Source organism: Anomaloglossus baeobatrachus, chromosome 2 (assembly GCF_048569485.1).
Source record: "Anomaloglossus baeobatrachus isolate aAnoBae1 chromosome 2, aAnoBae1.hap1, whole genome shotgun sequence".
Classification (NCBI taxonomy): domain Eukaryota; kingdom Metazoa; phylum Chordata; class Amphibia; order Anura; family Aromobatidae; genus Anomaloglossus; species Anomaloglossus baeobatrachus.
Window position 1 is genome coordinate 640,553,891 of NC_134354.1, and position 27,699 is coordinate 640,581,589.

General features: G+C 50.5%; 1 protein-coding gene across 1 annotated transcript in view; it reads right to left on the minus strand.

Annotated features, from left to right (window-relative positions):
- The window catches only part of KMT2D (lysine methyltransferase 2D), a 385,659-nt gene that overhangs the window by 210,890 nt on the left and 147,070 nt on the right, over positions 1 to 27,699 (minus strand). Inside the window, exons 23-25 of the mRNA XM_075333879.1 lie at positions 27,536 to 27,686; positions 25,603 to 25,680; positions 23,937 to 24,047 (exon numbers count right to left, since the gene is read on the minus strand). Coding sequence (XP_075189994.1) covers positions 23,937 to 24,047; positions 25,603 to 25,680; positions 27,536 to 27,686 — 340 coding nt within the window. The remainder of the gene's footprint in view (positions 1 to 23,936; positions 24,048 to 25,602; positions 25,681 to 27,535; positions 27,687 to 27,699) is intronic.

A 27,699-nucleotide genomic window follows, 5' to 3' on the forward strand; every position in this document is an offset into this window, starting at 1 on the left:
TTCTAAATCTGAGAAAGACCCAAATCCCCCCTACAGCACCAAAAATGAGGGGAAAAAAAAAAAAAAGAAAAGATCAATCAGGGCTTAGTAGCCTTATAAAATAAATCTTGCAATAAATAACTACAGTAAATCTAACAAGACAATGTGATGTCCGAGCATTTAATCCCTTGCTGGTGGTCATGTGGACAGTCTACAGTCCCTGACAGAAGTTCTGTCGCTTATCCATGTTATGTAAATAAAAGCTTATAACGTGACATTAAATTCATCCATTGGTTTCATAAATTACTCTTTTGAAAGCTAAAACACTCCCAAATTTGATTTAGGTTATGAAAATAAAGTTGCTGCAAAGCTGAAATATTGATCATTTAATGAACACCGAAAGGTCAGATTTTGGCAAGACAAACGTTTTTGTCGCCTTGTTATATAATGCACCCAAATCCTAGTTTACATCCTCACCTGTGCTTCACTAAATGATTGGTTAATTAGTGCGTGTGTATAAAAAGAAACGCAGCACCCCAGACCTTCAGTTGAACTGCAACTTGACCTCTGACAACATGCCAAAAATCCACCATGCGACCAAAGCCTTGATTATCAAGAGGCTGAAGACCACTGCAGAGGTGGCTGGCACCTTTTATGTGCCTCAACGTCAAGTACAAATAATTAAAAAAAAGATTTGAAGAGACTGGAGATGTTTTTGACAAGCCCAGGTCCGGCAGACTCCACAAGACAACTGCTCAGGAAGAACGTTTGTTGGTTAGAAAATCCAAAGCCAGCCCCCTTCTTCCACTGCAGCAGAGCTGCAAAAGGCCTGGTCACCTCAAGTCCCTGTGTCAACTAGAACAGTTTGTAGGATTTTGTCTCGAAACGAAATAGCCTCCATGGTCGAATCAGTGCCCAGAAGCAAGCTCTAAACAAAAGGCAATCAAAAAACCGTGTAGCATTTGCCATGTCCCACAGTCTGCTAAACAGATGGACGCTGGAAAAGTGGCAGAAGGTGTATTTCTCTGATGAATCTTCAGTTGAATTACACTACAGCTGCCACAAATACTGCAGGAGACCTACTGGAGCCCATATTTATCCAGAAAACAGTTAAGTTTGGTGGTGGAAAGATCATGGTCTGGGGTTACATTCAGTATGGGGTGTGCAAAACATTTGCAAGGTGGAAGGCAATATCAATAGCCTAAAATATCAAGAAGTATTAGCTATCTCTTACATTCCCAATTATAAAAGGAGTCAAATTCTGCAGCAGGATGGTGCTCCATCTCATACATCCATCTCTACAGCAAGGTTCCTCCTAGTAAAGAAGATCAGGGTGCTCAAGGACTGGCCAGCCCAGTCACCAGACATGAACATCATTGAGCATGTTTGGGGTAGGATGAAAGCGGAAGCTTGGAAGACAAAACCAAAGAATCTAGATGAACTCTGGGAGGCATGTAAGACTACATTCTTTGCCATTTCTGATGACTTCATCACTAAATTGTATGAATCATTGTTAAACCGCATGGATGCAGTCCTTCGAGGTCATGGAAGTCACAAAATATTAAATATGGCTCCAATAGCACCACAACTTCATTCACCAATGTTATGCAACATATCTTTATATATTAGAAGTTAATTATTTGTTTGAATTTCACATTACTTTCTGTGGGCGACAAAAATTTTGTCCTGCCAAAATCTGACCTTTCTGTGTTCATTAAATGATCAGTATTTCAGCTTTACAGCAACTTTATTTTCATAACTTAAACCAAATTTGGGAGGGTTTCAGCTTTCAAAAGAGTAATTTATGAAACCAATGGATGAATTTAAAGTCAGGTTATAAGCTTTTATTTACATATCATGGATAAGCGGCAGAACTTCTGTCAGGGAGTGTATGTACATACAGCAGCAGCGACATAGTAAGAGACCGGCCACAGCGCTGGAGGGATCACACATTCATAAGAGCACATATTAGTCTTAATCATCACACAACCGGATTTTGGGCCTGACTACTGCCTGTAAAATAAATCTGCCAGCAAATGTCCCAAATGTTATTCAATACGGCTCATCAGCTTGACATTCTTTTTTTCTCCACTGACCAAATATATCCACATGGGAAAAAACACAACAACAAAAGTATTCGCCATATTTCGGATGAGACTTGTCAAATTCAAGTCTATGGTTAGAGAAAAAAAAATATTGAATCCCATACAGATCACCCGTTTACCATGATTTTTACAGATACATAGCAATTTGTTAGCATAGGAAATTATTTGGTCTAATAAATAACTAAAAAAAAAAACTAAAAAAAAAAAAAATATGACATGCAGATTAAAAAGCGTCCGTTTTTTGGGGGCTAAAACTGGAAATAGGAAGATTTTTGTGTACTCAACGTAAAATCTTTTTCTCTGAGCCTTCACTGGGGAACACAGGACCATGGGTATATATGCTGCTGTTGCCAGGAGGCTGACATTAGGCAAACTAAAGAGAAAAAAAAAGTTAGCTCCTCCTCCGCAGCGTACACTTTGTCACTTACTAGGAACCAAGCCAGTTTAGTGTACAAGTAGTAGCAGAAGCTGTAGCTGCAATTATGCAAGGAATAAGAAAACTACTAATCTAAACAGGGAGGGTGCTGTGTCCCCCAATGGAGGCTCAGAGAAAAAGATTTTACGGTGAGTACACAAAAATCTTCCTTTCTCTCTCGCCTTATTGGGGGACACAGGACCATGGGACATCCCAAAGAAGTCCCTGGTGTGAACAAAACCATTAACAACTGGTAAGGTCAGACAAATAGACTGACCGTTCACTATAAAGGTAGTAAAACTGTGATGGGTCCCTCTGAGTCAGAGGTAAGCCACCACCGCCTGCAAAACCTGTCTCCCCAGGGCAACATCCGCAGAGGCCTGCATATATACTCTGTAGAACCTGGTGAACGTGTGGATGCTGGACCAGGTAGTGGCTTTGTAAAGTTGAGCCACCGACGTTTGATGGCGAACAGCTCAAAAAGCTCGCGCCGCTCGGGTGGAATCAGCCTACACTCCTCCCGGGAGAGTTGCGCCTTTGACCCTGTACACCTTTCGGATAGCTGATCTAATCCAACGGCCAATCGTAGATTTTGAGGCCGAGGTACCCATCTTGTGCCCTTCTGGGAGTACAAAGTGTGTCTGATTTACGAAACGGCGCATTCCGAGAGATATAGATCGTCAGCGCTCTGACAAGATCCAGATTATTCAGGGACCTCTCAAGTGAATGAACCGGAGCAGGGCAGAATGAAGGCAGGATGATTTCTTCATTTGGATGAAAGGGAGAAACTACCTTTGGGAGGAAGGACTGTGAGGGCCTAAGAATAACCTTATCAAGAATAACCTTATCCTTATCCTTATCCTGGTGAAAAACCAGGTAGGGGACCTGGCAGGAGTAGACTGCCACTTCTGAAACGCGCCTCACTGACGTGATAAGCCACTAAAAACGCAACCTTCCAGGAGAGTAATGAGAGCGATATTTCTTGCAGTGGTTCAAAAGGAGATTGCTGGAGGACTCCTAAAACTAGATTAAAGGTCCCATGGATCCAGGAGCTGACGATAGGGAGGAACCAGATGGGTTACACCCTGAAGAAAAGAGCATATGTGTGACCGAGATGCTAGCTGCTTCTGCAAAAAAAAAAAAAAAAAAAACGAAAGGGCAGAGACCTGTCCCTTGAGGGTACTAAGGGCTAACCCAGAATCAAGTCCCACCCGTAAAAAGGTCAGGATATTGGACAAGGAAAAGGTAAGCGGCGACTTTCCATGTTGTTCGCACCATGAAATAAATCATCTCCAGATTTTATAATAAATGTGAGCTGAGTAGGGCTTTCTAGCATTTGTCATAGTGGAAATGACGTGGGGGGGGGGGGGGGGAGACCGGCTCTGGCTAGAATAGAGGATTCAGATTCAAGAGCTACGTCGTCAAACGCAGCCGTGCGGAGTTCTGGCGGCAAATCAGCCCCTGCGAAAGAAGATCTGGGCGGTCGGGAAGCCGCCAGGGGGTATCGCCTAGTGGCTGGACGAACTCCAAGTACCAGGCCCTCCTGGGCCAATCTGGTGCTACCAATATCTCAGAGACTCCCTCCGCCTTGGCCTGCTTGATCACCTTCGGAATGAGGGAAAGCGGAGGGAATATGTAAGGGAGACGAAACTGCGACCACGGCAGGACCAGGGCGTCGGAGCCTATTTCGTGTGGGTCTGGCTATAAAAGGGGAGGACCTTGGCGTTTTGGCGAGATGCCATGAGATCCACATCCAGAGGACCCCACCTGTGACAGATCTGCTGGAACACTTCGTCGTGGAGGGACCAATCTTCTGCTGCCAGACCTTGTCTGCTTCGGAAGTCCGCCCCAGTTCTCGTGGGAAGAGAACCGCGGAGATAGCTGAGGCGTGAGTTTCTGCCCAACTAAGGATCATGGTGATCTCCTTCATCGCTGCTAAGCTGAGAGTCCCTCCTTGATGATTTATGTATGCCACTGCAGTGGCGTCAGAATGAATCCAAACAGGGAGACCTGAGAGAAGCGGAAGAAACCCTTGAAGGGCCAGAAAAAAGGCCCACAACTCTAGAATGTTAATCGGGAGGGTGTGTTCCGGGAGAGACCAGCAACTTTGAACAGTGTGTTGATGGAACACGGCTCCCCAACCTATGAGGCTGGCGTCTGTCGTGACTACTTGCCAGTGAATGGGGAGGAAGGATCTCCTTTGAGAGAGCAAAGAGTGATGGGTCCACCAGAATAGGGAGTGAATCACCCTCTGGAAATGAAGGACAGGGCGATCTAGGGACGCCAGGTTCCTGTCCCACGCAGATAGGAAGCCAGTTGAAGAGGACGAAGGTGAAACGGAGCAAACGGGACGGCTTCCATCGCCACCACTATCTTCCCCAAAATTCTCATCCGAAACCGCAGAGGTAGCCGGCGCTTGCGCCGGAGGACTGAATGCCTTGTCTCAGGGAGGTCCGTTTCTCTACTTGTAGAAACACCAGCACTCGAGAAGTGTCTAGGACCATGCCCAAAAAAATGAGACTTGAGATGGGAATAGGGACGGCTTTTGGCGGTTGACGAGCCAGCCCAACCTTGAGAGAGTGTCCAAGCAGATTTGCACACTCTCTGAGCAGGCAAGAATAACTGTCCCTTTATGAGTAGGTTGTCCAGATATGGGATGACCACAATACCTCTAGGACGAAGCACAGTCATGACAGCCGCCATGACCTTGGTAAAGACCCAAGGAGCCGTGGCTAGGCCAAAGGGGAGTTCTGTAAATTGGAAGTGCTCCTCCCCCACTGCGAACCAAAGGAATCTCTGGTGAGTTTCGCAGATTGGAATGTGCAAGTAGGCATTTTGTATATTGATGGAGACCATGATTTCTCCTGGTTCCATGGACGCAACTACAGATCTTAGGGATTCCATGCAAAAGGGGCGAGTCCACACTGCCCTGTTTAGCCTATTGAGATTTAAAATAGGGCGGCCAGAGCCGTTTTTTTTGGGAACCACGAAAAGGTTCGATTAAAATCCTGTGTAATGTTCTTCGGTGGGAACTGGTGCGATGACGCCTGTATCGCGAAGTGTCGCGATGGCCCGAGACAAGGCCTCACTTTGGGCCGCGGATTTGGGAAAGCGTGATTGCAGGAAACGTCGCGTAGGGAAAAGGGTGAACTCTATTTTGTAACCGATGGATACCAGTTCTCGCACCCAGGCGTCGTCTATGTAGGAAAGCCAGACGTCCTGAAGAGGAGTAGACGACCTCCTACGGTGAGTTGTCACGTGGGATGCATTGCATCATGCTGAGAAGGAATGGTGAGAGCGGGAATCACCCGACTTTGGCTGGCTAGGACGGGAGCGCCAGGTCGCGTTTGTCTTAGAGGGGCCGCTGAGACGATCACACAGCCTTTGCGGGTGGCTGAGAGGTAAAGTTCCGAAACGACCAAAAACGTCAGGGGAATCTCTTGCGAGGTGCGAGCTTTGGGCGCTGTTATCGGAGAGGTGCTCTTACCCAGTTACATCATCAATGTATCGAGTGTTTCGCCGAAAAGGCAAAAACCATGACAGGGTAACCCCTTTAGGGATTTCTTAGATTCATTATCTGCACTCCAGGCTTTTAGCCAGAGAATCTGACGGATCACCAGAGAATTTCTGGCAGCCATGGTAGCATAATTTGCTGAGTCTAGAGAAGCGTATATGAGGTATTTGGCGGCCATAGATATCTGGCTGGTCAGCTCAATCAACTCGGAGGGCAAACCTTCTGCACGGAGGCCTCTCCGTAAACTCTTACTCCAGACCGCAAGAGCCTTAGCAACCTAAATTACGGCAAATGAGGAGCAGAGGGAGAAACCCGCCACCTCAAAAATAGACCGAGCAAGAGCCTCAACGGTGCGGTGGGTAGGTTCTTTGAGAGAAGCACTGTCTGGAATGGAGAGCACTGTGTGCGTGGCCAGTCGGGACACGGGAGGATCGACAGCAGGGGACTCTGCCCAATCCTGCACTAGCTCCAGAGAGAACGCTTGCCGGAAAAACGTCTTTTTATGGGTGAGCTATGCTTCACCAGAATGGCGGTAAAGTCGGGATTATTAGAAAAATATCTTGGGGCTTGCTTAAGTTTTTTGAAGGAAACAGTTTTTTGAAGCCACCGCAGGTGGATCTTCCTCCACCGATAGAGTTTGGTTAACAGCCGAAACTAAAAACTGTCGACCATTTGCCGGAAAATGGACGCCTGCTCCGTGTCCAGTTCCAGGTCGGACTCCAACTCTGGAGATATATCATCATCAATCGACCCAGAATCGGACTCTGAGTCATCATGAGATGCGGCAGACTCGGATTGGCTGGTGTAGACTGGTTTAGAGAATTTCTTCTGGATCTTAGTGGGAACCCTATCCTGAGCCTGGGGAGCAGGGTCATTCTAGTTCCGCACGTGAGGTTGGAGGGCTGGTAGGTGCAGTAAGACCGAAACCAGAGACTGGGAGACTTTGGTTAGGTCAGCTACCGATTGTGAGAGGGAGGCAGCCCACTCAGGGGAGGGGGGGGGCACGACAGTCCTCATCCTCGGCGGCGGGGGGGTCCTTGGATGCCACTGCGACTGGGGAAATCGCAGTCCTGACACAGGGGGATGACTGGCCTCAGAAGAACTTCTGACTGCAGGATGTGCAAGCGAAGTAACGTACTATAGAGGGAGCTTGTGTCTTCCGCACTTTTGGATTAGACATTATGAAATTTGCTAGCTTCCCTTAACTTCTATGGAAGTTACAGGGTCTCCTAGTGCGGAGAAGGGCTACACTTCTGGAATTTTCCAGTAAGTATCTGGAGCCACGCAGCACAGAACCTCCGGAGCAAGGAGAGTTTCCCACATTCTGGCCCTGGAGAAGAAAGCTGCTGGCTGTGTCCCCCGGAGAAAAAGTAGGATTTTTGTGTACTCACCGTAAAATCTCTTTCTCTGAGTCTTCATTGGGGGACACAGGACCATGGGTTATGCTGCTGTCACTAGGAGGCTGACACTAAGTAAACATAAAAAAGTTAGCTCCTCCCTAGCAGCATACACCCCGAGCCGGAGGCGGGCTCAGATCAGTTGGTGCACAAGCAGTAGGAGGAGTACCAGAATCACCATACATAAACACAAGTTGTAACTAAAACAATGCAGCCGTGCAAACAAGAGGTCTATGAACATAAGACCACTGAAAAAATAGCAGGCAAATGCAATTGAATCAACCAAAAAACCAAGCAGGGTGGGTGCTGTGTCCCCCAATGAAGACTCAGAGAAAGAGATTTTACGGTGAGTACACAAAAATCCTACTTTCTCTATCGTTTCATTGGGGGACACAGGACCATGGGACGTCCAAAAGCAGTCCCTGGGTGGGAATACCGAAAAACCCGCAGAGGCCGACAACAACAACCTCCCTCGGCGGGCTTGCACTATAATTGAATGCTGCCACCCTATTACAGGTGCGCAACTGCTGCCTGCAAGACCTTTCTCCCAAAAATAGCATCTGCCGATGCTTGGGTGTGAACGTGGTAGAACCTAGTAAAGGTGTGCAGGCTAGACCAGGTGGCGGCCTTGCAGACCTGGTCGGCCGACGCCTGATGCCTAATCGCCCAAGAGGCGCCCACTGCGCGGGTAGAGTGCGCCTTTACCCCCCGCGGCGGAGACTTGTCCCGAATCCGGTAGGCCTCTGATATGGCGGAACGGATCCATCTGGCAATTGTGGCCTTGGATGCCGATTCACCCTTCTTGGGACCAGAAGGGAGAACAAACAGACCATCTGACTTACGGAACGGCGCGGTCCTGGAGACATAAATTCTAAGTGCACGCACTAGGTCCAGGGTGTGCAAGGACCTCTCCAAGCTGCGAGAGGGGCCAGGACAGAAGGATGGAAGGATGATTTCCTCGTTAAGATGGAACGGGGAGACCACCTTTGGGAGAAAAGCGGGATCTGGCCGGAGAACCGCTTTGTCCTGGTGAAAAATCAAAAAGGGGGAACGACAAGAGAGAGCTGCCAGCTCTGACGTCCTGCGAATAGAAGTGATGGCAACAAGAAACACCACCTTCCAAGACAGGTGAGACAGGGAAGATTCTCGCAAGGGCTCGAATGGGGAGCCCTGAAGTGACCCTAGGACTAGATTAAGGTCCCACGGTTCTAGAGGCCGACGGTACGGCGGTGCCAGGTGGGCTACTCCCTGGATGAAGGTCTTAACCTGTGAACGAGCGGCCAGTGGCTTCTGAAACAGGATTGATAACGCCGATATCTGGCCCTTTAGTGTTGCGAGCGAGAGACCCGCATCTAGGCCTGACTGCAAGAATGCCAACAGGGAAGGAAGGGAGAAGGCGAGAGGAGAAGAAATATTCTGCTCTTCACACCACCTGAAGAAAACTTTCCACGTGCGGTGGTAAATCTTTGATGAAGATGGCTTCCTGGCCCTAATCATTGTCTGAATCACTCTTGAGGAAAAACCAGCCTTAGCTAGAACCCAGGATTCAATGGCCAGGCCGTCAAATTTAGGACCTGTGAGTTCTGATGGAAGAGAGGCCCCTGCTGCAGGAGATCTGGACGGTCTGGAAGGCGCCACGGAGCGTCTGCGAGGAGCTGAGTTAGTTCCGCGAACCATGCTCGCCTGGGCCAGTCCGGAGCCACTAGGATGACCGGTATCCCTTCCGCCTTGATCTTCTTGAGGACCCTCGGAATTAGAGGGAGCGGAGGGAAGATGTACGGGAGACTGAACTGGCTCCATGACAGGGTGAGGGCGTCGACTCCTAAAGCCAAGCGGTCGCGGCACCGCGCTACAAAGTGCGGAACTTGACGGTTGAACCGGGAGGCCATTAGGTCCACGTCCGGAACTCCCCATCTGTCGCAGATCTGGTTGAAGACTTCCCGGTTGAGGGACCATTCTCCGGAGGCGAGGCCTTCCCTGCTGAGGAAGTCCGCCGCCCAATTGTCCACGCCTGGGATGTGTACCGCTGAGATCAGGGAGTGATGACACTCGGCCCAGTGCAATATCTTCTTGACTTCTCGCATCGCCCCGACACTTCTTGTGCCGCCTTGGTGATTGATGTACGCCACCGCCGTCGCATTGTCCGACTGGATCCTGACCGGGCAACCCTGTACTAGGTGCCGAAACTGCTGCAAGGCTAGCCGGATGGCTCTTATCTCCAAAATGTTGATCTGGAGACAACTCTCTCTCGGTGACCATCGGCCCTGCGCTGTGTGATGTCGAAACACTGCTCCCCAGCCCTGGAGACTGGCGTCGGTGGTCACTATCTTCCAGTGGAGCGGGAGGAAAGACCTCCCTGATGCGAGGTTGCGCTGATTGAGCCACCAACGGAGGGAGTTGCGGGTCTCCGGCGAAAGATGAAACCTGCGGTCCAGAGAAAAGGGAGATCTGTCCCACTTCTTCAGCAAGGCCAGCTGGAGTGGCCGGAGATGGAACTGTGCAAAGGGTACCGCTTCCATCGCCGCCACCATACGACCGAGGACTCGCATGCCGAACCTGATGGACACTTGGCGCTGACGCTGAAGAGCGCGGAGTCCTCGTTGTAGGGAGGAGATCTTCTCCTGTGTGAGGAAAACTCGCCCTTGGATGGTATCGAATACCATGCCTAAAAAGGTGATCCGACGGGCCGGGATCAGAGAGGACTTCTTCCGATTTATCAGCCACCCTAACCGTGAAAGGGTGTCGATCGTGACCTGAACCCCGAGACGACAGTCCTCGAAAGAAGAGCCCTTTATCAACATATCGTCCAAGTACGGGATGACCATGACACCCCTGGCATGCAGGACGGACATGGCAGCAGCCATGATCTTCGTAAAGACCCTGGGTGCGGATGCGAGGCCGAAGGGAAGAGCTGTGAACTGGAAGTGATCTTCCGCTATCGCAAAACGGAGGAACTGTTGGTGAGAGGAGGCTATCGGGACGTGAAGATAGGCGTCTTGAATATCCAGCGATGCCAGGAATTCGCCTACCTCCATGGACGCGATGACGGACCGGAGTGACTCCATTCGAAACGGCCGAGGTCTCACCGACCTGTTCAGAAGCTTTAGGTCGAGGACGGGACGGACAGAGCCGTCCTTTTTGGGGACCACGAAAAGGTTGGAATAGAACCCCTTGAAACGCTCTGCGGGAGGGACTGGTACCACGACTCCGGTTCGGAGGAGGGAGTCTATGGAGTGAAAGAACGCGCGAGCCCGCGCGGTAGACTCGGGAGGGCGAGATAGGAAAAAACGTCTCGGTGGCTTTGCCTCGAATTCTATTTTGTAGCCTGATGTGATGATCTCTCTGACCCAGGCATCGGCGGTCAGGGGGATCCACACATGCTGAAAACGAGACAGGCGCCCTCCCACAAGTCTGGCGCTGTTGCGCGCCGACCGCGAGTCACTTGGAGGAACGACGGCGGTAACCAGAAGAGGATCTCGTGGACTGGCGGGGGCGTGAACGCCAGGCGGGATTGGTCTTGAATGACGGGGTCTTCCTGTCTCTCGGAGGGGAGCGGCTTTTCCGCGGCTGGGGATTGTAGCTGAAGCTGCGAAAGGACCGGAAACGAGCGGTGGAGCGCCGATTCTGGAAGCGCTTGGGGCGCAATTGGGGGAGAGATGTACTCTTTCCTCCCGTTGCATCGGAGATCAGCTGGTCCAGCCTATCTCCGAAGAGACGCTCCCCTAGGAAGGGCAGGGAAGTTAGTGACTTCTTAGAGGCCGCATCCGCGTTCCAGGAGCGGAGCCAAAGGGCTCGACGGATGGCCACATTGTTGCTGGCGGCCTGGGTCGCGCAACTTGCAGACGCCAGGGCTGCATTGAGCAAGTACTCACCGGCGAGGGAAATCTGCGAGGCGATGGGAACCAGGTCCGGATTGGTAGGAATGGCGCGGAGACCGCCGCGTAGCGTGTCCGCCCAGGACATCAGGGCCTTCGCCACCCAAACCGAGGCGAAGGCCGGAGAGAGGGATGAGCCCGCTGCCTCGAAGGCGGAACGGGCCAACCTGTCAATAGTACGGTCCGTAGGATCTTTGAGAGACGTACCGTTAGTGAGTGGAAGGACTGTGTGAGAAGACAGGCGGGAGACTGGGGGGTCAACCACAGGGGAACCTGCCCAATCCTTTCGAAGACCCTCAGGAAAGGGATAATGCAAATCGATGGACTTACCGCTGGTAAATACCCTGTCCGGCTGTTGCCTGTGGCTGCGCAGTAACTCAGCGAATTCTGGATGTCCGCTGAATGTGTTCTGGGCCCGCTTCACCCGCTTAAAGGAGACCTGGGTGCTCTGGGAGGAGACTGGGTCCACCTGTACCTTCAAGGTCTGGTTTACTGCTTCTATCAGACTATTTACCATGTGCCGAATATCGGCCGCCTGCTCTGAGTCCTGTAGGGGTACCGCATCGGAATCATCCTCGGAGCAGTCAGAAGCCTCCCTGGAGGACTGACGGTCTGGACCTGGGGATGAAGGTGAAACCTGGGAAGAGTCTGAGGACGAGACCCGGCGGGTCCGTTTCTGAGCAGCAGAGGAGGACCCTGCAACGGGGCTCACCTGCTCCGGGGGCAATTGCGCCGGGTCTGCGGGAATCTGGGCGAGCGTCGGCAGCAGGCGTAGAGCTTGCGCGATGGTCCGAGAAGCCTCAGAGAGGGAATCTACGGACTGGGACAGGGACGCTAGCCAGTCGGGGGGGGGCGGGACGCAGGGCCCTGCAGCATATGGCGCTGTGGCGTCTGCGGTATCAGAAGCGTCGGCCGCGGAGTCCTGCGGAGGCTGCGCGTCTGTAGAACAGACGGAGCATAGTGGGGCGTCCTGACCCTGGGAAAATTTGGAGCTGCAGGAGGAGCATGCAAAAAATAGTGCAAAGGGGGCCTGCTTGGATTGGGTGGGCTTAGCCTTAGGCATGGTGCACACAGGTACTCTCCCTGGTGGCTGCTAGGAAGGAGACAGGAGAGGGTTAACTCGTCCCTAAACTCAGAGAATGCTACCTAGTGAGGAATACTCCTTAGGAGCAGAGCTTACCCAGGTCCTGCGTGCTGCCCACCAGTCCAGAAGTGGAGTCCAGGAATGAGCTGGCCAGAAAACTCAGAACGCCGGCGTGCTGCAGCCTCAGGGGACCAGAGGCAGGCTAAAATGGAGAGGGGACGCTGGAGGAGGCTGGGGGAGGAGCAGGATTCCGGCGCGAAAAGTCTGGAGGATTCACAGCCCCCACCATCTGCCAGGAGGCAGAGCAGTGGGAGGTACAGAGGGAGACGACCGGGGGCCAATAGCATGCAGCGGGGGCGTGGCTAGGACGCAGGAGCGACTAGGCCGAAGCCGGGGACTAAATTTATGGAGGGGGCCGGGGGAAAGAGCAGGGAAGTCGGATCCTACCTGCAATCGGCGGCGCCGGCTCAGCGATGGATGCGGTGCAGGCAGAGCTCCCTGGCCCTGCCTGTGAACAGCGCTGCTCGTCCAGGAAGGCTCCGGGGGAGAGCGTGCTGAAGGCAGGGTAGTAGGCATCATGATGGGGGTAGACAGCCCCCTATCAGGAGAAGGCAGCGTGACAGGGCCCCATCTATCACAAACGCTGCTGAGGTTCCATCCCTGCTGTATTCCCCTGTACGCCCTTTGGGGTGATACCTCAGGGCGAATCAGGGGTGCCCACAAAACAACCTGCCCACACGCGCACCCCCGGGAGTGGTACCACGGGGACGGGCGGGGGAGAGGGCCCCGAAGTCTCAAGCCCCTGCGACCCTGGGGAGCGGTACCCACGGGGCTGCGGAGAATGAGTGAAGCGAATACCTGCAGAGAAGAAGACGACAGGTATGAGAGCGATGAGCGGCGCCGAAAAAAAATAAATAAAAAAGCGCAAAAACATACATGGCTGAGGGGGGCCGAGACGGCCCACATCAGCCTCCTACGACACTAAGCTAAAAACTGATCTGAGCCCGCCTCCGGCTCGGGGTGTATGCTGCTAGGGAGGAGCTAACTTTTTTATGTTTACTTAGTGTCAGCCTCCTAGTGACAGCAGCATAACCCATGGTCCTGTGTCCCCCAATGAAACGATAGAGAAAAGTCGATTCTGCAAGATGGCGCTGCTGTGCACTGCCCTGTTTCGTGGCCGTATCCGCAGCCTGAGGGCGCCAAAGTGGGAAGACAGCCCGCGAAAAAAATTTCCTGTGTTCCTGCAGAGTTATGAGGAGCGGATAGAGCCCCCACTCTTGTGGGGGCGAAACTTCTCAGGCTTGCATTCCAGGCTGAGTGGAAGAGAGGAAGCAGCCCCCACCCTTGCAGGGGCATGGCTAGCATATGTGCTAGGCTGAAGCCAGGGTGGAATTTGTGGGGCTTGCATTCCAGGCTGATTGGAAGTGGCCCCCTCACTTGCGGGGGCGTGGCAACCACCCGTGCTAGGCCGAAGCCGGGGACTAAATTAGTAACGGGCCGGGGACAGTGCAACGCTGCGGTGCAGCCGTCGCTGATGCAGGGAGACCCTCTCCCCCGCCTCTCCAACGCTAATCCAGACCTGCCTGGAGAGGATGATGCTCCCAATCTGAGTCCAGAAGGTCCATGGAATGCCGCACCGACTGGGTTGGAAACCTGGAGGAAACAGACTTTGGCTCTGCTGCACCACGCTGCAGGTAGGCGGTCGGCAGACTTGAATCCAGGTCCGGGAACTGCCGAACGTCACCATTCTCGGCGCCGCTTGCCTGGAAGCGCGACAAGTGGGGAGCCTGGGCGGACGTAGATATGGGGAACTCTGGGCACCAGGGTGATGCAGAGCATGGATTGTCCGACCACCTTGGATGAGGGGAGAGAATAGACGGCGAAGCCACCCTTTGACTCTTCCCGCCGAGGGGGAGAGCAGGAGTGTGGAACACCCTGTCACCCAGATCTGCAATTGAATATAACAGAAGAGCGGTTCGTAGGCTAAAAACCGCGCCCGAACCGGGAAAAAGGAAAAAGCCTGAGAACAGGCCCATGTCCGCCTTCTAGGACACGAAGCAAAAAACTGGCTTGGTTCCTGGTCAGTCACAGGGTGTACACTGCGGAGGAGGAGCTAATTTTTAATTAGTTTGCCTAGTGTCAGCCTCCTGGCAACAGCAGCATACACCCCATGGTCCTGTGTCCCTGAATAAGGAGAGAGAGAAAACATGTTTTATCCGTTCATGTGAACTCTGAAATGCATCCATGCAGAAGGTACCATGGGGCGATCAGTGCACAATAATCTGACGGGCATTATAAGGGAAAATAAAGTCAGAACAACAGATTTTATGGTAACATTTGGGTTGCTGTTTTGACATTTATGTATTACTAGCTGTAGTACCCAGGCGTTGCCCGGGATAGTAACTGTCTCTCTCCCAGTCTCTGTCTGTGTGTTGCTGTCTGTGTCTATGTCTCTGTCTGTGTGTTGCTGTCTGTGTCTATGTCTCTGTCTGTGTGTTGCTGTCTGTGTCTATGTCTCTGTCTGTGTGTTGCTGTCTGTGTCTATGTCTCTGTCTGTAATTGTATCAGTCTGTGTCTATGTCTCTGTCTGTAATTGTATCAGTCTGTGTCTATGTCTCTGTTTGTAATTGTATCAGTCTGTGTCTATGTCTCTGTTTGTAATTGTATCAGTCTGTGTCTATGTCTCTGTTTGTAATTGTATCAGTCTGTGTCTATGTCTCTGTTTGTAATTGTATCAGTCTGTGTCTATGTCTCTGTTTGTAATTGTATCAGTCTGTGTCTATGTCTCTGTTTGTAATTGTATCAGTCTGTGTCTATGTCTCTGTTTGTAATTGTATCAGTCTGTGTCTATGTCTCTGTTTGTAATTGTATCAGTCTGTGTCTATGTCTCTGTTTGTAATTGTATCAGTCTGTGTCTATGTCTCTGTTTGTAATTGTATCAGTCTGTGTCTATGTCTCTGTTTGTAATTGTATCAGTCTGTGTCTATGTCTCTGTTTGTAATTGTATCAGTCTGTGTCTATGTCTCTGTTTGTAATTGTATCAGTCTGTGTCTATGTCTCTGTTTGTAATTGTATCAGTCTGTGTCTGCCTCTCTGCCCCAGTCTGCCTCTCTGCCCCAGTCTGCCTCTCTGCCCCAGTCTGCCTCTCTGCCCCAGTCTGCCTCTCTGCCCCAGTCTGCCTCTCTGCCCCAGTCTGCCTCTATCAGTCTCCCCACCGACATCTTATTACCTCACACATAAGCTTCTTATACTAACAGTTTATTTTGTTCCTATAGCAACCACTGACGGTTGCTATTAATAGCCAGTAGCTCCCACCTCCATTCAGTTAAATGGAGGCAGGATTTTGTTGAATAACTGTAAAGCGCGGGGTTAAATTTTCCCATCAAAACCTAGTCTGACGTTCCCTGGGTCACATGGGGCGTCTGTGCAAAATTTCGTGATTGTAAATGCGACGGTGCGGATTCCTTTAGAGAACATACACACATATATACACACATACATACGCTGAGCTTTATATATTAGATTATTTTATATTTATTTTTATTTTTTTTTTAAATCTATTGAAATCTTGTAATTTTCACACTGGACACTGGTTATTTTAGACTCCTACCTCGGTTTTTACCAGAACGTTTTCAGAAACCTTATCACACGCAGGATTACAATGACAGGTCACAGCGCTATACACAGCTGATAACATAGGATCCACCATTCACAGTAAGAAATGTCACACGTCCCCATTTGTCCCCCTGCCTCAGCACAGACCTCAGCACACCTTAATTGACATCTTGGTCTAGTGCTGCTAATATACATGTGAACAGTAACATGGCGTTCCCTGAGAACTCAGTGTTCGGGGTCCGTGCACAGACACTAATTTATCCAGTATGGAACTTTACAGTTCGGGTTCACCCATAACTATTCATGAGCTCTGTATAACTGCTAGATCTGCAGCAGAGAAAATATTGATTTTATCAATATAACAGCAAACAGCTCAGGAAGTGACACATTGCTGGAATCAGGGTCTCTGGCTCTACATTATGCTGCTCTCAGATGGGAGAACAAAAACCTGGTGACAGATTCCTTTTAAGTCATTTTTGTCATAATTAATCTTAGGTTATGCGCACACAAGTATTTAGTGAAGAAATTTCTACTTCTCGACAGGAAAAATATTTTTGATTCAGTTTTTCTTGCAGACTTTTCCCATTTTCATTAGTATGGGTGAATTTTGCAGATGTAAATCTGCACCAAATCTGCAAGGAGAAAAAAAACAAACGGATTTTTGTGTACTCACCGTAAAATCGTTTTCTCTTAGTCATCATTGGGGGACACAGGACCATGGGTGTTATGCTGCCTATCCATAGGAGGACACTAAGTAGATGCAAAAGCATAGCTCCTCCTCTGCAGTATACACCCCCTGGCCAGGCCAATCAGTCTCAGTTTTAGTACACAAGCAGTAGGAGAAAAAAAAGCAGTAAAAAACTTCTCCACAGAGGAACATGAGAAAAGAGTCAAAACCAAATAAGGTACTGAGAGAACCAAGGCCCCGCAGGGCAACAGGGTGGGTGCTGTGTCCCCCAATGATGGCTAAGAGAAAACGATTTTACGGCGAGTACACAAAAATCCGTTTTTCTCTGACGCCTCATTGGCGGACACAGGACCATGGGACGGCCTAAAGCAGTCCATGGGTGGGAAACAAAAGAAGACAACACAACCCAAGGACTAGGAACCAGTCCCAGACAGCCTGGAGCGACTACTGAGAGAGGTGCTCTACTGCCGTTTGCAGAATTTTCCTACCCAGATTTGCCTCAGTTTAAACCTGGGTATGGACTCTGTAATGCTTTGAAAAAGTATGCAGGCTAGACCAGGTCGCAGCCTTACACACCTGTTCCACTGAAGCCTGATGCAGAATGGCCCACGAAGCGCCAACTGCTCGCATGGAATGAGCCCGCAGCCCACTAGGAATGGGCTTGAGTTGCAGGCGGTAGACTTCCTGGATCGCAGAGCGAATCCAGCAAGCCAGAGTCGCCTTTGAAGCTGCCTGTCCCTTCTTAGGCCCCTCAGGAATGACGAACAAAGAGTCAGTTTTCCTAAAGGGGGCTGTCCTGGATATGTAATATCTGAGAGCTCTGACGAGGTCTAACGAATGCAGAGACCTTTCCACCCTATGAACTGGGTGTGGACAAAATGAAAGCAGAACAATGTCCTTGTTCAAATGAAACTGGGTAAGAACCTTTGGAAGGAAATCCGGAAGGGGGCGCAGAACCACCTTGTCCTGGTGAAAGATCAGGAAAGGCTCGCGGCAAGAGAGTGCTGCTAGCTCCGAAACCCGTCTGATGGACGTAATTGCCACCAGGAATGTTACCTTCCAGGACAGAAGAGCAAGGGAGGATTCCTTGAGGGGTTCCAGAACGAGGTTGAGGTCCCATGGGTCCAGCGGCCGTTTGTACGGGGGAACTAGATGGGAAACGCCCTGGAGGAAGGTCTTGACTTGCGGTTTTTGAGCCAGGCGGCATTGGTAGAAGATTGAGAGCGCTGAGACCTGCCCTTTAAGGGAACTGAGAGCCAACCCCGCTTGCAAGCCAGACTGTAGAAAGTAGAAAATTCTGGGGATGGCCAGAGGCATAGGCTGGACGTTAGTTTCTCTGCACCATGAAAGGAAGATTTTCCACGTACGGTGGTAAATGCGGGATGAAGCAGGCTTTCGGGCGCTGATCATGGTGAAAATAACCGCGGGGGAGAATCCCGCTCTTGTTAATATCCAGGTCTCAATGGCCATGCCGTCAGCTTCAAGGCTCTGGAGTTCTGATGGGAAATGGGCCCTTGGGTCAGCAAGTCTGGGATGTCTGGAAGGCGCCACGGTGCGTCTGTGAGAATTTGTACTAATTCAGCATACCAGGCGCGCCTGGGCCAGTCCGGTACTATCAGTATCACCGGGACTCCCTCTGCTTTGATCTTCCTGATCACCCGCGGCAGCAGGGGTAGAGGTGGAAATATGTAAGGCAGGCGGAAGTAGTGCCAGGAGCAGACTAGAGCATCCGCGCCGATGGACTGCGAGTCGCGTGACCTGGCTATGAACGCGGGAACCTTTGCATTCAACCTTGAGGCCATTAGGTCCACGTCTGGTGTGCCCCAGCGAGTGCAGAAGTGTAGACCATTCTCCGGCGGCCAGGCCTTGGCGCCTTAAAGTCTGCTGCCCAGTTCTCTACCCCCGGTATGTGTACCGCTGATCTCACTGATCCCATCGATTTGGCCCAGCTGAGGATCTTGTGGGCCTCAAGATAAGCCGCTTTGCTGCGGGTGCCCCCCTGCCGATTGATATAGGAACCAGCTGTCGCATTGTCCGATTGGACTCGAATCTGACGACCCGCTAGCAGAGGGCAGAACGCTCTGAGCGTGAGGAAGATTGCGCAGAGTTCAAGGGTGTTTATGGGTAGGGAAGACTCCTGGGGCGTCCAACGTCCTTGAGCAGTGTGGTGCCGGTACACTGCTCCCCAGCCTAGGAGGCTGGCATCCGTGGTCAGGACCAGCCAGTTCACTGGGAGAAAAGATCTCCCCTTCGATAGGGATGAGGACCGAAGCCACCAGCGGAGTGCGTACCTGACTGAAGGCGTCAGGTGAAGATGTCTGTCCAGGGAGAAGGGGCTCTTGTCCCAGGCCGCTAGAAGGGCTAGCTGCAGTGGGCGGAGGTGTAGTTCAGCAAAGGGTACTGCTTCCATAGCCGCCACCATCCTGCCGAGCACTTTCATGCTGAATCGAATGGAGCGAGACGGAGGACGTAGAACGCAGTGTACCGCTCGTTGAAGAGCGATCGCCTTGTCCTGAGGGAGAAGGATCAAGCCCCGACGGGTGTGTCCAGGGACATGCCCAGGAAGGTGATGGATCGTGATGGGACCGGGGATGATTTGTCCAGATTCACTAGCCACCCTAAGTGGGATAGGGTGTCCACAGTGATCTGTACACTGGTTGAGCAGTCGCGGAAGGAGGGGGCCTTGATGAGGAGGTCGTCCAAGTAAGGGAGAACGACCACTCCCCTGGCGTGAAGGACGCTCATGGCGGCCGCCATGACTTTGGTGAAGACCCTTGGTGCAGTAGCAAGGCCGAAGGGTAGAGCTACGAATTGAAAGTGGGAATCCTGAATTGCAAAGCGGAAGAACTTTTGGTGATCTGGGGCGATAGGTATGTGCAGGTACGAGTCCTTGATGTCTATGGATGCAAGGAATTCCCCTTCAACCATGGATGCAATAATGGACCTTAGGGACTCCATTCTGAATCTCTGTACGTGCACATGCTTGTTTAGGTGTTTGAGGTCCAAGATGGGTCGAACTGACCCATCCTTTTTGTGGACCACAAAGAGGTTGGAATAAAAACCCCCGAACTTCTCGTCGTCTGGGACAGGTATTATCACTCCTGCTGTTAGAACCGACTCGGGGGTTGGGTCCGAAATTCTATGTGGTAACCGGAAGACACAAGGTCTCGCACCCATTTGTCGTCTGAGGCTGCAGCCCAGATGTGTTGAAAGAGCCGCAGTCGACCTCCTACAATGAGTGTGTCTTCCGGGGCGCCGAAGGAGTCATGAGGGGGAAAAACGTCGTGGCCAAGTCTCCCACGTCCTGGACTGTTTCGGTCTAGGCTGCCATGACGAAGTAGGTTTCGGGGAGAGCGGAGAAGGTCGGTCCCTGCGTAGTCCGCGGCTGGTGGCGTGGACAGCACGGGGTGTCGACCAACCAAATGAGTTCCGAAAGGAGCGGAACGAGGACTGTGGACGTCTGGTGAAGGACGTCCTGGACTTCAGCTGGGGGAGGGAAGTACTCTTTCCTCCCGTGGCGTCAGAAATGAGCTTGTCCAGACGTTCGCCAAACAATCGGTCTGGAAAAAAGGGGAGGCCCGTGAGAGACTTCTTGGAGGCAGAGTCCACTCGCCATTGTTGGAGCCAGAGAGCTCTACGGATGGCTATGGTATTTGAGGCGGCAAACGGTGCGCAGGTAGCAGCGTCCATGGAGGCCTCCATGAGGTACTCCGCCGCAGCGGCAATTTGAGCTGTTACCTCTGTGAAGGTATGAGTGAACTGGGATTCCTCAAGCGAAGTGTTAAGGGATTCTGCCCAGACCGAGATCGCCTTTGCGACCCACACAGAGGCAAAGGAGGGCGAGAGGGAGAAACCCGCAGCCTCAAAAGCAGAGCGGGCGAGGTGCTCCACCTGTCTGTCTGTCGGGTCCTTGATGGAGGAACCATCGGGTAAATCGGGTAAAGACAGGAGCGTCTTTGTGGTAAGGCGGGAGACCGGGGGGGGGGGGGGGTGTCGACCGAGGGCGGATCGGCCCAGCCCTTAGGGGCAGGTGAGGCAAAAGGGTACCGGGACTCCATGAGTTTTCGGTTACCGAAGCGCCTGTCAGGCTTCTCCCTTTGCTTTGTGAGGATATCCTGAAACTCAGGGTGATCAGCGAAAACCTTTTGGGGTTTCCTTGCCCTCTTAAAGGAGACCGCATGGTCAGTGGTAGTGGATGGGGGATCCTCCACATGCAGAGTTTGGTTGATTGCTGCTATAAGGGAGTCTATTGCAGTTTGATCATCTGGGGAGGCTGAAACCAAGGAATCCTCCTGGTACAAACAGCATTCTCCCTCCTCCAGCTCTTCAGAAGCCGTGGAGCGTGTGGGAGAGCCTGCCCTGTGTGCTCCCGAGGGAGAGCCCGCTGGAGACACCTGGCCGTGTGCTCTTTTCCTGATCCCTGCAACCGGTGAAGCATGTGCCCGGATTACCTCAGAAGGCTCCTCCATAGGGGTATCCTCAGGCTGCGTTCCGTCCAGGGACCCAGAAGGGTGTGGAGGACGACACTGCATAGCCAGCACCAGGTTCTGTGACAGTGTTTCCATGGATTGGGACAGAAACTGTGCCCATTCCGGTGGGCTGGGAGCCCTAGGCTCTGGGCTGACGGTTGCGGCGGTGGTGGCAGGGGGGTCTTGGAGGGCTATAGGGGCACAGGACTCACAGAGAGAAGAGGTGTGTTTACGTGGTAGCTCAACGTATGCCAGGAGGGGGAGCAATGGTCAGCAGAGCTACAGTGAGCAGCACCTTACCAGAATCAGCCGATGGCTGGAGATCTTCCCACACTTTTCGGGGGGGCTTATCGCGCCCGCGGGGGGGGGGGTGTCTTAGCGCTAAAAGAGCGCGAAGAAGTAGTCAGTGTGCCCCCCCCCGCTGTGGGTAGTAAAAAACGGCGGGAAAGGAGCTTCCGATAGTTTTCCTTCCTCTCCCTCTAGTCAGCACACAGTGTGTCACTGTTGGTTATCAGCCTTTTCTGCTAGATCAAATAAACAGAGCAGATAATAAACAGGTGAGTCCCTGAGCTCTGTGATTCTCTAGCCATTCCCTCCTGAAATTATCTGTGCAGGAGTTTGCAAACAGGAGGGACTTCCCCCTCCTCCAGCCAGCAAGCTAGGGAAAATTTAACACTGTGTGTTCAGGATTCCTGGGGCTCTCTTCCTTGCATTAGCCTCATAATAAATACTGTAAATGTCCTGGGAGCCTTTCCTGCACAGCCTTTTCTCCCTTTGTCTGGGAAACCAGTCAGGGGGATCTCACCTTAAACACTGCTTCAATCCAGGCAGTGACAATAGCAGAGTCAGCTTGCTGTATCCGGTCACAACGGTGCCATATTCAACTCAGAGCCTGCAAAGAGGGGCTGAGGAATTGATGCCATATTCAACTCAGAGCCTGCAAAGAGGGGCTGAGGAATTGTGCCTCTGCCCTGGGCTTTGGAAAATCGGTGTCTATGGAACCCGTCGTCCAGCCCAGGATCCAGCGTCGCGGGAGGGGGTACGTGTAGGCAACACTTCACGTTCCCGCCCATTGATGGTAGTGGGAGATCAGTCCCAAAAGGAAACCGTCGCCCTCAAAAAATAACAAACCTTGAAAAGGAAGTGCCTCCTATAGACACTAAGCTAAAACTGAGACTGCCTGGCCCGGACAGGTGGTGTATACTGCAGAGGAGGAGCTATGCTTTTGCATCTACTTAGTGTCCTCCTATGGATAGGCAGCATAACACCCATGGTCCTGTGTCCCCCAATGAGGCGTCAGAGAAACTCAACATGTGCATAAGGCTTCAGGAATCTCATTCACTGTGCTGACATCAGGAAACTTCAGGTTTTGTGCCAAATCTGCACTGAAAAACGCAACAAATATCGCACATCTTATTGTTATGAATATTTTTAAAAAATACTTATTTAAACGAAAACTGGTCAAGTTGAAAATGGTTTATGATCTGCAGCCAGGTAAAGTGCCGGAATTGTCACATCTAATAGATGTGACAATTCTTGGCAGCTGCAGGTTGTTATTTTTAGGCTGGGGGGCCCCCCCATTAACCATGGCCCACCCTCAGCCAGAGAATACCAGCTCCCAGCTGTCTGCTTCATCATGGCTGGATATCAAAATTTGGGGGGGACCACACGCAGGGTTTTTTCTTTTAAAAGAAAAAAAAAAAAAAACAAAACAAAACCCGCTGCATGGGGGGGGGGGAATTCACACATTTTGATTCACAGCCAAGATAAGAACATGGCTAGGGAGTGCAGCTTGCAGAATTATTTACCTGCACTGGATTTCGCAATATACGACAATTTATTTATTTTAACACCACTATAGGGATGTAGACAGCGAAAGTAATTCCAACCAATCACAGACGCTATCACACAGGGTGGGGGTGCGGTATAACTGCAAGCAATCACAGAGCCGGGACGGTGGGTGGGGGAAGCAGTGGATAAGTATGAGGGTTAATGAATGGACCCGGAAGTAGTGTTACAGCCTTGCAGGAAACTTGGTAAGTATAACTGTCCTGCTCTAATGCCGATAAACCTTTGTACAAACATTTTACAGCACAATGTTCAGGTCTCCTTAGATTTATATGGGATTTGGAGCCCAGGCAGATATTTGGGTTCAAGTCCAGTCCCGATGCAGATTTTTTTATTTTATTTTTTTTTAACAAAAAAAAAAAAAAAAGTCCACCAGGACCCGCCGAACCCAAACATCTGTGGGTTCGCCCACCTCTACTCATGAATATGCTGGACTACCTTGCAGCACGCCAAGTAGTCCTCTATTGATAATCTACTGCTGATTAAACAGTGATTTTTATCAAAAATACACTAAGCAGCCGAGTAAGTGACACATTGCTGGAATCAGGATCTCTGCCCCTACCTTATGCTGCTTTCATATTAAGTGGCAAAAACCTTGTGACAGCTTCCCTTAAAAGCCATAGTACGTCAAAAATTAAAAAAAAAATAAATAAAATTCATAGCATAGAAGGATTAATAAAAATATTGTTTCTGCTACAAGTGTCCCTATAACTAATAGGCAATCAAGAAATACTGGAGAAGCTCTGAACCCCTTACATGTGATAAGACAAGAACACGACACATTGCTGGACCGCAATGATCAATGCGGAGTAACATTACAACATAAGGGAAGGTGACAGCTGATGATCAGCAAGGGAAAGTTTGGAGAGACCCGATGCAGAGGAATTACCACTGCATACCCAACACATCACAAAATTTAGAAAAATTAGGGCAAGTCTGGCACCAACCCTCTGTGGAGCTTTTCTCCAGATCCGAGCCGACGGCTCCCTCTGGCATCAGAAGTCTCTCTCCAGTGTGAGAAGCAGCAACACTCAGGGCCTCGGAGTCTGACGCTTCCTCTGCGAGAAGGGGAGGGCAGGTAAATAACTATGCCCACGTCCCAAGAAGACAGGCAAAAGAAACGGAGAGACACTAGCCGAAATCCACACTCACTGAGTCATTGCAGTTCTTCAAATTTATACCTCCAATGGCATAGATTGCCCCTTTAACTCCTTTCTTACCTAAATATACATTACTTAATATTGGAGCCTGGCTTTGACAGTCTTTTCATGCTTTTCCACCTTAAAGGGAACCAAACATCAGGATTTTGGTATATAAGGTGCAGCCAGTGCAGTACTGGCACTATCAGGCACAGGCTGTACATACCATTAGTGGGCAGCTCGGATGTTTAAGCTGTGAAATCCATGTTTATGAAGTTTGAAAATTCATCGAATTTTTGATTGAAGTTTGCACCTCTCCAGATAATATCCAGGCGAGTTATGCATATGATTAATGGTGTGTCCCCCCTCGCCGCCTGTATGCAAATTTCTCTCTTCAGTTACACGGCGTCGGAGTTGGCGCCTGCACATAGCGCTGATCTCCGGCGCCATGTTTTTGAAGCCCGCATTACACAGTTTGATGTCTTAGAGGGCGGCGCATGCGCCCTCGCTTCTTCAGATCTTGTTGTGACCGCGGGAGTGCGCGCGGTCACAACAGGACTGGAGAACAGCTGATCTTACCGATTAGCTGCAGCAGACATCTGCTACGATATCGTCTGCTGCAGCTAATCGGTAACATCAGCTGTTCTCCAGTCCTGTTGTGACACCGCGCACGCTCTCATTGTCACGAGATCTGAAGAAGCGAGGGCGCATGCGCCGCCCTCTCAGACACCAAACAGTGTAATGCGGGCTTCAAAAACATGGCGCCGGAGATCAGCGCTATGCGCAGGCGCCAACTCGGGCGCCGTGTAACTGAAGAGAGAAATTTGCATACAGCCAGAGAGGGAGAAAGAGGCGGCGGAAGGGGGGGGGGGCCGGAAACATGTGCATAACCCGCCCGGATATTATCTGGAGAGGTGCACGCGTCAATCAAAAAGTAGATGAATTTTCAAACTTAATAAACATGGATTTCACAGCCTAAACATCCGAGCTGCCCACTAATGGTATGTACAGCCAGTACTGCACTGGCTGCACCTTATATACCAAAATCCTGAGGTTTGGTTCCCTTTAAACATTCTGTTTGATAATAGTGACAGTTATTACGATTAATCCTACTTATATATAGCGAGTCTTTTCTTTTCCATTGTGACACTTCTCGCCATAGATTCCGGCTATGTGCAGGCACAATGTAGACTTTCTTATACTAGGGCTTCTCTAGAACAGCCGCTATGTGGATTGCACAAGTTACCTAGAGACTACATGTAGAGGCCAAGGGACTGGTTCACTCAATGTCTTTCATGGGTCTCAGGCAAGTATTTACAAATTACAATGAAATTAACAGGTGAATAACAGAACTTGAAACGCGTAAGGAGAAATGATTGAGAATTTGGTAAAAAGCAAGCTTAAAATACGAAAATGACAAGTTTATTGGACGTGGATGAGCTTTGTAGATAAGTTCAGAGCTGTTATCACTTACCTGAATTTTCTAGCTTTGGTTCATTACTGTCAGAATCGTCATGAGGCAATGTAGAACTAGGGGCGGCTGAAGTCTCCACTGGATGAGGAGAAAAAAAAACAACAAAGCCTTTAGAAGTGACTATTACTAAGGCTCTGTACACATTAACCATCATGGATTCAGTTTAGGATAGCGGTCAGAATGGTTTTCAATAAAGATCGGTCCTGTTGACTCCTCATGAAATTTATCGATGGCGACTTAATTATATACATTTATTTTTTTACACATTTTTCATCTTTTCCAGGGTATAGTCAGGCCCCGTAGTGTTGGCTTAGGACAGTGGTCCCTAACCTGTAGCGTGGGAGCCACATGTGGCTCGTGGGCCCAAGATGTGTGGCTCTCAGCGGTCTTAAGGCTGCTTTACACCAGACAATCTATCGTGCGATAGATCGTCGGGGTCACGGTTTTTGTGACGCACATCCGGCATCGCTGGCGATGCCGGCCTGTGTGACACCTCCTAGCGACGCAGTATCGCTCACAAATCGTGAGTTGTGTACTGGTCGCTAGGTTCCATAATATCATTTAATTTAGTTGTTCATCGTTTCCGTGGTAGCACACGCCGCTCCGTGTGCCACCCCGGGAACGATGAACAGCAGCTCACCTGCGTCACGCGGCCGCCGCCGGCTATGTGAAGGAAGGAGGTGGGCGGGATGTTTACGTCCCGCTCATCTCCGCCCCTCCGCTTCCATTGGCTGGCGGCCGTGTGACGCCGAACATCCCTCCCACTCCAGGAAGTGGACGTTCGCCGCCCACAGCGTGGTCGCACGAGAGGTAAGTACGTGTGACGGGGGGTTACCGACTTTGTGCGACACGGGCAGCGATTTGCCCGTGACGCAAAAAGGACGGGGGCGGGTACGATCGATTGTGAAATTGCACAATCAGTCGTACCGTGTAAAGCAGCCTTTACAGCTTGGTGCATAAGCACCAAGTCTAGCAAACAGCTATGAAGAGCAGTTCTACACATGGTGACTTGTGAGATACCCCTTTATCTTGGTATACTGCCTCAATGCAATTTCTGTGGATAAGGTTTGGCTGTCATTATACTGTAATGGGGGCTCTGGGTGTCACTAATGTGAGGGCGGGAAGCTCGACGTTGCTCGCGACCATCTCTCTGAGCTAGATGTGGCTCTGCTCTCACTGTCAGAAAAGTTGGGGACCTCTGGCTTAGCGCCTGGATGCGCCCTGTCCTTGTGGGGTGCACTTCTATAATTCTGTGCAGCTTGCCTAATCTAATTGTATGGGTGTCAATAATAAGTGAAGTGCATGGTGTGTTACAGCCCATCTTTGCTAATGTCACCCTATACAAGCCTTATCCGCGTGCATTATTAAGCAACCACTCATCAATGAATTGGTAGGCTGTGAGAGGTAGATTAATCAGTATTTTGCACCAGTATTCCCTCCGCCATTATCATACAGGCATTCTGCAGTGCAAGAATAATGGGTCTGGTGTTGGTAAATGCAGCTGCCTTTTTTCTGTGAGGTTTGTTGAATTTTCTATCTTTTTTGGTGGGGTGTCTGCTGGGGTCAATTACTATGGATCGCAAGAAGGGCAATCTAGAGGACATTGTTCTTACTGATCAAAATAAACACAATAAATGCAAGTGTGAACGCCGTCTAATTAAGGAGTGACAACTGCTTGTAATTAGGAATTGTGTAACTGCGTAGACAGTGGAATGGAGTAAGCAGTTCAGTGACAGTCGCTGCTGCCGTCTGCTACGTCAGCTATATCTGCACCAACAAGAAAAAACACAAGTGTAATATTTGATCATTTACTTGTGAACCCAAAAACAGAGCAGCATGTAATGTTACATGTCACAACCGCACATTACAATTTTAATTAAAATATCTAAAAAAAGATTTCCAATTAAGAAAGTGAATAGCAATTGGCTGTTACCTGAGTTTTGTTGGGGCATCTGTGGGGTCAGTGCGGCTCCAGATGCCGGACATGGTACACCCTGCACACTTTTTGCTTTTTGGAGGACAGGACGAGCTGCGAGAAGCGCTTGCTTGCTGAGTTCCATCAACTCCTTGCCAAAAAACGCTTCCTATGGTGAGAGG